The sequence below is a fragment of the Erinaceus europaeus genome, chromosome 2 (genome assembly GCF_950295315.1).
Source record: "Erinaceus europaeus chromosome 2, mEriEur2.1, whole genome shotgun sequence".
Lineage (NCBI taxonomy): Eukaryota > Metazoa > Chordata > Mammalia > Eulipotyphla > Erinaceidae > Erinaceus > Erinaceus europaeus.
In genome coordinates this window covers 112358312-112369946 of record NC_080163.1, presented here as the reverse complement: position 1 = coordinate 112369946, position 11635 = coordinate 112358312, and the positions used below count along the sequence as shown (strand labels likewise).

The following is an 11635-nucleotide window of genomic DNA, read 5'->3' as shown; positions in this document are numbered from 1 at the left end:
GAAGTTTATGTTTTCCAGTATGTTCATGTTCAATGTCAATCTTCTATTGGCTAAAATTACTACAATTAAAGTAATTCATTGGGCAGGCCAGGTGGTGGCACATCCAGTAGAGCACACATTTTACCAAGTGCAAGCCCCCAATCTCCATCTGCAGGTGAGAAGCCTCACAAGCAGTAAAGTAGTGCTTCAGATCTCTCTCCTTCTCTCTCCTCCTCTACCTCTGTCTCTCCTCTTGGTTTCTCTCTGTGTGTGTCCAAAAATATAAATATTTCTTTAATTGACACATTATCCTTTAGAAATTCTCCTTTCTAGAATAAAAGAAAAGTTTAAAAGAGAGAATCTTGGAGTATGGATCAACCTGCCAATGTCCATGTTCAGCGGAGAAGCAATTAACAGAAGCCAGACCTTCTACCTTCTGCACTCCATAATGAACCTGGGTCCTTACTCCCAGAGGCATAAAGAATAGGAAAGCTTCTAATGGAGGTGATGGGATATGGAACACTGGTAGTGGGGATTGTGTGGAATTGTACCCCTCATATCCTATAATCTTGTCAGTCATTATTAAAACAATTTTTAAAAAGAAATTCTTCATTAGATGGAAGAATTTCCACAACAGTGATAGAGGAACATTATTAACTGGATGTATCCAAACTCAGAGAGTCCCACAGCTTGGGTGAAACGGAAGTAGCTCTGCACCTCACAAACCAGCTATTTTCTGCATCATTTTCCATCACCATCAGCAGAAGACAAGGGTTCCTTTTACTTCATATCCTGACCAACATCTGTTATATTTTATCTTTTTATTGGGGGTTGATGGTTTACAATAAGCTTGTTGGCACATGGGAATAATTTTTCATCTCCCAATGATAAGTGTTTGCATAACATTCTCACCCCCAGATTAGGTCCCTTTTCACTACCAGGACCCCAAAAACCACCTGCTGTAGCCACCTCCCTGCCTTCCTTTCCCAGAGTCCTTTGCTTTGGTGCATTTCATCAAACCCAGTCTAAATTGTATTCTTTTTTCTTTTTTAAGCTCTGTTTCCTTTCAGTCCTTGTTTCTTAAGTTCTGCCTGTGAGTGAGATCAGGTGTCTAATGACAGATGGGTGGCCAAGAAAGTTGTATATATATTCTATTATTTATATTAGTAAATTAATATTGATTTACAAAATCATGGGATAATATAATTCCACACCATTCCCACCACCAGAGATTTGAGTCCCTATCCCTCCACTGGAAACTGCAGTAGTTCTTCCAAGATGTCGGCTATTATTTCTATAATTATCAGTCTATATTTACATATATTTGCCCGTTTTTATATTCCTGATTTCTTTTCCTTTCCTAAGTCACACCTACACCTATTACTATTTCCTAATGTCCTTTTTTTCCCCTCTTCTTTCTCTGGGTCCTGAATTGGACCCAAATAATTGGAATTCAGAGCCCTCTGGTCATCTTCCCCTAACATTTCTTGCCCCCTCTAGAAGTATGGATCGGAATGGAATCATAGTAGCATTTTTAATTTGGTGGCTAAAAGGTGGTAAGACTAGAACTTCTTAAAACACAGACTTAAAAAAAAAGGTGGTAAGATATAAAATATGACAAAGTGTTTTATAAACAGGAACCAAAAAAGTATGAATAGAGCAGATGCGATTAGAGCAGATTTCTTGGGGTAGAAAGAAGTTTATTTTAGGTATATTCTATGGAGCCTATGAGTTTAGTAATTTTTGCCTAACCTTGCTAGGTAACATGCAGGTAGACTAAAAATATTCTCTAGGAAAATGGTGTCAGAGTTTGAGAATAGAACTAGAAAGCTAGGTTAGGGCAAAGAGTCGCTCCCAAACTTGAAGGAAGTGTATAAATACAAATAAATGTTTGCCTCATAGATATAACCCAGCTCCCATTATCTATTCATATTTAGCATAGGACCTGGTGTAACCTCTGAGTCCCTGTCAGTCTGAGCTCACAATCCTTGGTCACAGCTGGGAACATTCTAGGCTGTACTTATTTCAGGACAATGTTCCTCAAGTGGCAGAGTAGGATGACCCAGTCTTCCTTAGGAGAGTGGGGCAGTCCTTACCATTGCTACTTTAAACTCAGAGCAAGGTTCTGGAGAGGCCCACAAGAGGGCTTATAAAGATGTTCCCAATGGAAGTAACCAGTGATGGTGAAGAAGGGACCTATTAGAGGTGTTGGCCCATATTTTCTATAGGAGAATCCAAAGATTCCCTGACAAGGGTCCCAGATGATGGAGTGGCCTGGTATTGACCAAATAGGCAGTTATTTCATGAGCCAGTCTCTTGCCCTTAACCAGATTTTGTAGTCCCTTATTTATCTGATGATCTTAGAGGTTCTCTCAGTTGTTAAAGCTTTGAGTGTCATTTGTTGATTCAATCTGGTATTAGTTTTATGGGGTCTGGCCTAGAGTTAAGGAGGAAATAGACCCAAGATTTTAGTGTGGTCTAAGTTAAGCTTATTTAATGATAATTAGCCCAACAGTTTGAGGTGACAGCTGATGCTTAGATAGAAGGAACATCTTTTAGATTAGTTGTTGACCATACACAACAAAGAAAACCATCAACAAAATGCAAAGGGAACATACAAATAGTTTGGAGAAAATGTTTGTAAACTAGAGGCTGGTTTGGCGATACATACATGTTACAATGTACAAGGACCAGGGTTCAAGCCCCAGTCCTCACCTATAGGGGGAAAGCTTCACAAGTGGTAAAGCAGGGCTGCAGGTGTCTGTCTCTCTCCCTCTATTCCTCCCTCCTCCCTCTCGATTTCTGGCTGTCTCTATCCAATAAATAAATAAAGATAATAACAATTAAAAAAAAACTATCACAAAACATAAATTTATTAAAAAAGAAAATGTTCATAAACTACATGTCTAAGAAGGGGGATTAGTATACAAAATAAACAAGGGAACTCACAGGACTCAACAGCAAAACAATAGAGCCTGATGTGAAAAATGGGCAAAAATACTGACAGACATGTTCCCATATAAGATGAATGGTTATTAGGATTTTGATGGATATTGTCTTGCATCTGTAGTTGTCTTTTAGTACACCTTAAATTTAAGGGGGGGGGGGGGGGATAATGCAAGGCCCGGCTTTGTCACAAGTTATGTCTGAGAATTGCTGCCACCTTGTGGGCACTCTATCACCATACAATGCAGAACTCATCTCTGTCTAGAGGGTGGGCAGGTACCTGAGATGTCTTGTAATTTCTTTCCTTTCAAAAGAAAAATTAAGAACTTTGTGGTGGTGGCCCACTTAGTAGGGCACACACGTTATAATATGCAAGGACTCCAGTTCAAATCTCCAGTTCCCATTTACAGGGCAAAAGTTTCACTTCTTTCCCTATCTATCTCCCATTTCCTTCTCAATTTCTCTCTGCCTCTATCCAAAATAGATAGTTTTTTAAAACTTAGTGAGCTCTATGTGGCCTCAGGTCTGTTCTTTGATTACTTTTGAGCTATATTATGGTGTTTTGTTATTACAGTATTTGCTCTAATGTACATTTAGTGCTTATTTTTTCCCTTCTGAGATTATGGAAACTAAAATTTGACTTGGCCACTCAAAGTTACAGTTAATAAAATGAAGAAGGCCTTTCTCTCTTTCTCCTTATCTCTCACTCTCTCTTGAGAGCCTACGTGTGTGTGTGTATCTTGCTTTGACCACTTCACTTCAATAAACATGCATCTCCCTGAAAAAAAAAATGAAGTAAAATAAAATAAATCTAGTTGCAAAAAAAAAAAAAACTTAGTGAGCTTCTCACTTTTCTGCATGCTTCTCTCAAATTATACCAACTGACACTGCATCTGCTGATCCCAACCCAATCAATGCAACCAGTGCCACCTCAGCATGCTTCACTTCAGACTGCGTCCAGTAATGTCAGGTATGGAATGAAATCCTTCAGTCCTCTCACTCGGGTGAGACCTTTCCCAGCTCATAGGACTCCTTAATTCCATTTCAGGTGGTACACCCCTTAAGAAACTTCAAAACCTAGATATAGACTAGAGCTCATGAGATAGGGCATATATACACATATCCACAAGTTAGGGGAAAATGTGTACCTTAAATCAAAAGTGCACAATAGTTTAAAGTAAGCCAATATATGTAGCAAGCAAGCAGAAAGACCCAAAATGACACCATAAAGTGCCTAATGAAATAGTTTCTACTTAGGCCTAGATACCCTCCTCACCTACCTTCTAATACATGACCCTCAATCACTCCAAAGCTAACCTTGTCAGACAAAGTAGGGACTACAAAAGCTGAATAAGGACAAGACACTGGCATACTTTAGTGATGACTCTTTAGTCACTACCAGGCCACCCCATCAGCTGGGGCCTTAGTCAGGGAGTCCTGGGATTCCCACACAGATATGACGGGCTAAGACCTCTAACATATCCCTCTTTCCATTGTCACTGTTCGTCTCTATCAGGAACATAATGGACCCCATTGTGGACTGTTATTGGAACTTGCCCTCAATGTGGATCAACAATGGTAGGAAATGTTCCATTCTCCAAAGGGAGGTTGAACAACATACTCTATCTACCACACAAGGAAGATGTGTGGTAGATCCTGAAATTAGTGCAGCCTGGAATGCTCCTAGCTGTGACCACAGAATGTGAGCCCAGACCTATCAGGATGCAGAGATTACATAGGCTCCTGTGCTGAATATGGGCCCCAGATCAAATGGATAGAGTTTATAGTTAACAATACTTATATACTTTTCCCATATTTGGGGCCTACTCTCTTCCCTGTTCCAGCTCTCTAGTCATTTTTCCAACTATGACACTATCTCCACAACAACCTGGGTCTACCTGCATATTAGATGTCAGGCTCAGGCAAAACTAGTAAAGTCATGGGCCCCTTGGAATATACCTAAAACAGACCTACAAGCTTTTTCCAAAACAGAGACCCCAAATCTTTGTCTGCAATATTCCAGCCTTTAGGTTCATGATTAGTGAATAATTTGTTCTGCTTTATAGCTTAACTCTTTTTCAGCTACCAGGTTCTAGATGCTACCGTGATGCCAACCAGACTTTCCTAGGCAAACAACCCCACCAAGGTGTCCTGGAGCCCTGCCTTCAGAGCCCTGCTCCACTAGGGAAAGAGAAGAGACAGGCTGGGAATATGGATCAAACTGCCAACACCCATGTTCAGAGGGGAAGCAATTATAGAAGCCAGACCTTCCACCTTTTGCACCCCATAATGACCCTGGGTCCATACTCCCAGAGGGATAAAGAATAGGAAAGCTATCGGGGGAGGGGAAGGGATACAGAGTCCTGTTGTTGGGAATTGTGTGGAATTATAACCCTCTTATCCTATGGTCTTGTCAATATTTCCATTTTATAAATAAAAATTAAAAAGAAAACTTAGTGTGCTTAGCAAAAACTCTGGAAATTTTATGAATCCTCCCAAATAATCAGCTTAAAATGGTTTAATTTGGAGAGACAGCATATGATTATGCAAAGGACTTTCATGCCTGAGGCTCTGTGGTTCCAGGTTCAATCCCCAGCACCACTATAAGCCAGAGTTGAGCAGTGCTTTGGTCTCCTTTTGCATATCTCTCTCTATCCTCTCATTAAGATATAATAAATAAATATAAAAAGACTACAATTAACCTATATTATTTACTGCAATTAACTTAAATTATTTTTAAATGGTTTATTTCATTTTTACTTTTCTTTGTTGTTATATTAAGAGAAAACATTTTATTTTACTCTATTCATATCTGCAGTTGAGTCTTTTTTAACTTAAGTGGCAGTTCATATTTTTTTATTCCAGAGTGGTTCAAAATAATTTACCTATGATGTATCTAGTGAGGTCTTTTTTATGTTCCATCTGCTTTTGTTTCATTGAGTGCCAAGTTTGTGAGTTGATGATCTCATTAACTTTGGAAAATGTTAGGCCATTCTTTTCTCAGCTATACTTTCCTTTGCTCATTCTTTTCTGATTCCTACACTCACACAATACATTGCTTGATATCTTGTCACAGGTCTCTGTCAGACTATTTTCTGTCTTCTTTTTTACTCTCTTTGCTTCCTAACTTCATTTTTAGGTGTTCATGTATTATCAAGGTTATCAATTTTTCTTTCGTAATGTCAGACACTATTCATTCAATTTAGCACACTTTTTTTTTCCACAGATGCTATGGCTGGGGTTTGGTGACTATACAACAAATTGACCACTTCCAGGGGGCCGGGCGGTAGTGCAATGGATTAAAAGCACATAGTGCAAATTCATCATTCCCAGTGGCCATATTGTGCTTTTTTTTTTTTCTTTCTATTTTTTATTGGATAGGACAGAGATAAATTGAGGGGAAAAGGGAAGATAAAGTGGAAGAGAGAAAGAGAAACCCCTGCAGACCTACTTCACCACTTGTGAAGTATCTCCCCTACAAGTGGGGAGTAGGGCCTCAAACCCAGGTCCTTGCTCAAGGTAACATATGTGCTTAACCCCACGTGTTACCACCTGGTCCCCTGAATTTAACATATTTTTTATTCAAGTATATAATTTTTTACCTTTGGAAGTTCCATTAAAATTTATTTTAGATTTACCAACTATATTTATTTAATAAGAGGGTATGAGGCAGCATCACTCCAGCATATGTGGTCCTGGGGATCAAATTTAGCACCTCAGGTATGCAAGTTTTGTACTCTATCACTGTTACACTTGGCTCTTTTTTAATTTATTTTTATTATTGACAGAGACAGAGAGAAATTGAGAAGCAGAAAGGGAGATAGAGAAGGAGAGAGACATCTGCAGCTCTGCTTCATCACTCGTGAAGCTTTCCTTCTGCATGTGGGGACCCGGGACTTGAACCTGGGTCCTTGTGCACTATAGTGTGTACTTAACCAGTTGTGCCACCACCTGGCCCCTCCACTTGGTTCTTGATGTTCTTCTCTTCTCTTACCATCATGAGGAGTTTTCCTTTTCAACCTTGAAAATACTTATAGCATGTGTAATAGCTCTCTGAAGTCACTCGTTCCTAAGCCTATCCTGTTGGTCTTCCCTGGAAGTCACTGTGCTGACTGGCTTTTCTTTTGGGTTTAGATAATCTCTTCCTGTTTCTTTGCAAGTCTGTCATTACTGATTGGATCCAGTTTACTCTAAAGCTGCAAGTAGGGAGTAAGGGACTATGTTGCTTCCATTTAGAATGAAAGAATGTTGGATTATATTCTGACTCCCATGTAAATTGTTTTCAGCAAGATTTTGTGTGATTTCTTTTAAAAACTTTCTTATCTTTATTTGCTGGATAGAGACAGTCAGAAATTGAGAGGGAAGGGGATGATAGAGAGGGAAAGAGGCAGAGAGATACCACTTCACCACTTGTGAAGCTTTCTCCCTGCAGGTGGGGGCCAGGGGCTTGAACCTGGGTCCTTGCATACTGTAATGTGCGCTCAACCAGGTGTGCCACCACCTGGCTCCCAGATTTTGCGTAATTTCAAGAATGATTTTCTTAAAATTTAGTTATAGTTGTCTTGTTGTTTGTTTAGCTAATCATTTTTTTTTTTTTTAAAGATAGAGACAGAGAGGTAGAAATGCAGAGAAATAATGAAAAAATCCACAGGACTGAAGCTTCCTCCAGTATGGTGGGAGCTTGAACCTGGGCAGAGCACACAGTAAAGCGGGCACACATTCCAGGTGAGTTAACTTTGTTGATGCTTGCCCAGTAGTTTCATGCAGAACTCACCAGCACTCCCTTTTTGAAGACTCTCTGGAACTCTTCCTGCTCTGTGGGTGGGGATGCACATTCTCCAGACCTGTCTGTGCTCCTGAAGTACCCATCCAGTCCTTTGTGTGTGTATGTGTGTGTGTGTGTGTGTGGGGGGGTGTTTACACTTCCCTTCTGGCTTCTGAAATGCCATCCAGATGGTCCTCAAATCAGAGCTCTGATCTCCCTCTAGAAGTCCCCTCTGCAGCTCTCAGAGCCCCAACCCCATCAGGATGCCTCTTTTTGGTTCCCACCCAGAATGTTTTGTGTTGTCTGGAACAGAATGTCTTGTGTTATCTCAACCTTAATGCTAGGCTCTTCATCTTAGAAGGACTGCTGATCTTTGGGAATCTTGCTTCCCATGCTTTGTTCTGGAAACTGCCTTCCACAGTGGTCTGGAGATAGACAGAGGTCTCCCCTTGTTTCTTCCTTCTCTCTACAACCACAGTGCTGAATAATTTGTTGTATGTGCCTCAAACAGTTGTTTTCAGCCTCTGTGTGGTTCCCTAGTCCCTGTCTATTGTGAGGACTACTCCACCTCTGATGAGATGTGGGGTCCAGGCCTGAATTTTGGGGTTTCAACTTCCCTCTTCCCCCAGGTGTTTTACATTTTCTTTCTAATGCCCTGAAGGGGGCAAGGTTGGGGGCTGGTTCTCCCCTCCCTTTGATGTCCCATTCCATGGAAACATTGAGATAGAACAAAAGTTAAACTTCAGTCCCTTCAGATTTGCAAGATGTCCTTCAATTCAATAAATACCTGTGGAATACTTTCATGCTCGGTGGGAAGGAAGGCCAAACATGATTAAGACAAATTCCTTTCTGTGTAAAAGCTCTATCCACTTATGGGGATGAGAAATATGCAAATATACCCAATGTCAAAGTCAAATGAGGTTCCTAAGTGGGACACACTCACTCCAGTCAGACCCTTGTTTGCTCCAGTTTGCCTGGGGTATCATCTGGGGAATCTAAAGGTCCTGGAGGGAAGTCTGAAAGTTCAGAGACAAAGCTAAAAGAGAGGTTACCTGCCAGGTATGGGGTCAGCTGGGACACAGGCAGCAGGAAGAGGTAGATAAAGAAGTTATGAGGGGGAAAAAAACAGATTTCACATTTTCTCCACAGCATAAAGATTTTTGAAGGATTTGGGGTGGTCCCTGAGGAAAAGCACAGATTCAATGTGAAGAGACTGTGCTTGAGAGAGAGCTGGGGAGCTTGAGAGCCTGTGAGCAAGAAAGCCAGGAGTTCCATTCACGGGGTATAAAATCTACCCTAGAGAAAGAGAGAGACAGGCTGGGAGTATGGATCAACCAGTCAACGCCCATGTTCAGCGGGGAAGCAATCACAGAAGCCAGACCTTCTACCTTCTGCACCCCACAATGACCTTGGGTCCATACTCCCAGAGGGTTAAAGAATAGGAAAGCTATCAGGGGAGGGGATGGGATACAGAGTTCTGGTGGTGGAAATTGTGTGAAGTTGTACCCCTCTTATCCTATGGTTTCATTAATATTTGCTTTTTACAAATAAAATAAATAAATAAAAATATCTCAGACAAAAGAAAATCTACCCTAGAAGAATCAGATCTAATACCCTGTGGCAGTTTAGGTCTCCTTGCAGAGCTCTCTCAAGGTTATGCTTGATTTAAATAAAGATGAATCAACTGCACAACTTCTCCAATCACCAGAGTAGAGAGAGACAGAAACAAGTTTCTAGTTATTATTTTTTTCTGAAAAAATATTTAATTAGCTTTCACATGTAGAAACTTCAAGGAGGCGTTTTCTCATCTCACACATATCCCCATCATGTCTGTGGGCTCTTTATTTCCTTCTTCGGCAACATTTTCGGCCCTTCATTGAACAGCTGCCTATAAGTTCCTCCCTTGGAAGACAGGACACTAACGCGCATCGGCCGCCTCTTGCTTTGCAGTAATACCTTTTCAGTGTGTCTATAACCCCTCCACTACCTGCAGTGGAAACATAAAACAAACAGGAAAGTTACATAAACGACTGTAATATCAGTACAAGGCTGTGCAAATTTCTCAAATAATAGATCATTGGCCCTTTTTTAAGGCTCTGATCCTTTTTTTCCTTTTTCTATAAATTCAGGAGAAAAGTAGAAGATAGGACTAAAGGGAACAGATGGTGGCAAACCTGGCAAAGAGCACACAATACCATAAATGAGGATCTGGGTTCAAGGCCTGGCCCCTACTTCCAGGAGAAAGGGAAGCTTCATAAGCTATGGAGCAGTGTTGCAGGTGTCTCTTTTGCTTTCTCCCTATTTCTATCTCCATCATGAAAACAAACAAACAAAAAAAGCAGGCCACTGGGTGGAGTTATCATGGAGGAACTGAGTCCCATTGATAACCTTGGTGGACATTAAAATCACTTAACATTTCTTTCTTTGCAGTGGCCAGGGAGATGTTGTGATTACCAAGAGTTCTCTTAGAAAGGGAAAAGTAGGAGGGTCCCTGGGTCTCCCAACCTTTACCTTCAACATCTAGGCTAAAAAAAAAAAAGAAAAGAAAAGAAAATCTATGTCTCTGTTCTTGTAGTAAGCCATTCTTTTCTGTAAGTCTTAAAGTTTTTGTTATTTCCTTCATGAATACTTATAGAAGCCTTTGCTTGAATAGGTGGTGATTTTATGAGACAGTCTCTTAAGACCAAATTAGACAAGAGTGAAAAACTTGCTTTCAGATGCTTGATGATCCTTGTCAGAAAAAAAAAAAAAAACTTTAGTAGACTTTAGTTATGATATTGTAAGTATACATGGTATAAAATTCCCTGAGGAACAGGGAAGGACCATGCCTGGATTATATGATCTCAGTTATGTGCCCCTCTCCTTTCCCAGCCCATCTTACCTGGAAGAGGCATGAAGACCAAGAAGAGAAGCACAAAGAGAAGATAGTGGATCCTCATGGTAGACAGGTCAGGCAAAGAGCTGAGACTGGATGGAAAGATATGCTGGTTGACTTTATAAAGGTTCCCAGGGATGGGTAGAAGGATGCAACAGTTGTAATTCCTGTGATATTACAATGGTGACAGTATGATGCTTCATACCATTATCCCTTACACTACAGAATACACCCACTCACTGGCAGTTCATTCCAAACCCAAAGGTGAAGCAAACTTGACCTGGGTGGATGGCTGTCCTAATGCCTTCCAGACTCCAGGAGGTTGGAGGTATCTGCTTCACATCTGGTTGTACATATAGGTGGGAAAGTCCTGCCTCTCTCTTTGAGAGCTATCCCAGGGATATAGATGATGTAGACTGGTTTCCACTAAATTTTTGTGAGAATTTTTATTCACCCTGAAGTCCTGGGAAAGCTTGAGCCCATATAGGATCTACATGAGTTCATCTTGGATGTGCTCAGAATCTAAATACATACTCAGAATGAATCTGTGCAGGTATTCCTGATGTGAAATGGAAATAAATCAGGCACATAGTGTCAGAGGCACCATACATTATTAATGAAATCAGCATGAAGTCATTATGCTTCTTAAACATCTATGAGAGTCAAAGATTGGAACTCAGCTGGTCTGCTTCTGGGAAGAGTCCACACTCCAATCTTCCAGATTCCATGAAGAAGCAGGGACACGTGATCTTCATTAGTCACCCAGGACACACAAAGAATAGCTAGTCTAGGACATTAACTGCAGGTCCCAGAAGAATGGGTTAACTGTAGATAGAAAATACATTTAATGATCTTCCTTGGTTGCCTTAACATATAGATAACATCAGCGTAGGCAGTATTTTGTCTGACTCCCTTTGCTCTGTAGAATTCCTAGAATACATGTTTTTAAAAACCTTCCCTCATGTATATATATTGAATAGTGTATCAAATCTCTTTATAAGGATCAAATCTTTGGATTAGTTCTTTTAGAGCCATTTGAGGACTGTTTCTAGATTTAATCATTTAATTAA

At 40.4% G+C, this 11635-nt stretch overlaps 1 protein-coding gene across 1 annotated transcript; it reads right to left on the bottom strand.

Annotated features, from left to right (window-relative positions):
- Positions 1-9416: 9416 nt before the first annotated feature.
- LOC107522224 (beta-defensin 103A-like) lies at positions 9417-10728 on the bottom strand. Its single transcript, XM_016185607.2, has 2 exons — positions 10572-10728; positions 9417-9677 (listed from the first exon to the last, which is right to left on the bottom strand). Exons 1-2 carry the CDS (start codon positions 10627-10629, stop codon positions 9532-9534), a joined length of 204 nt encoding a protein of 67 aa, XP_016041093.1. The 5' UTR covers positions 10630-10728; the 3' UTR covers positions 9417-9531.
- Positions 10729-11635: the final 907 nt, after the last annotated feature.

Excerpts from the sequence above, each read along its gene's own strand:
- LOC107522224 (XM_016185607.2), bottom strand. The coding sequence starts at position 10,629 with ATGAGGATCCACTATCTTCTCTTTGTGCTTCTCTTCTTGGTCTTCATG. Across the intron at positions 9,678-10,571 it reads GGTCTTCATGCCTCTTCCAG|GTAGTGGAGGGGTTATAGAC; the intron begins GTAAGATGGGCT and ends TTTCCACTGCAG.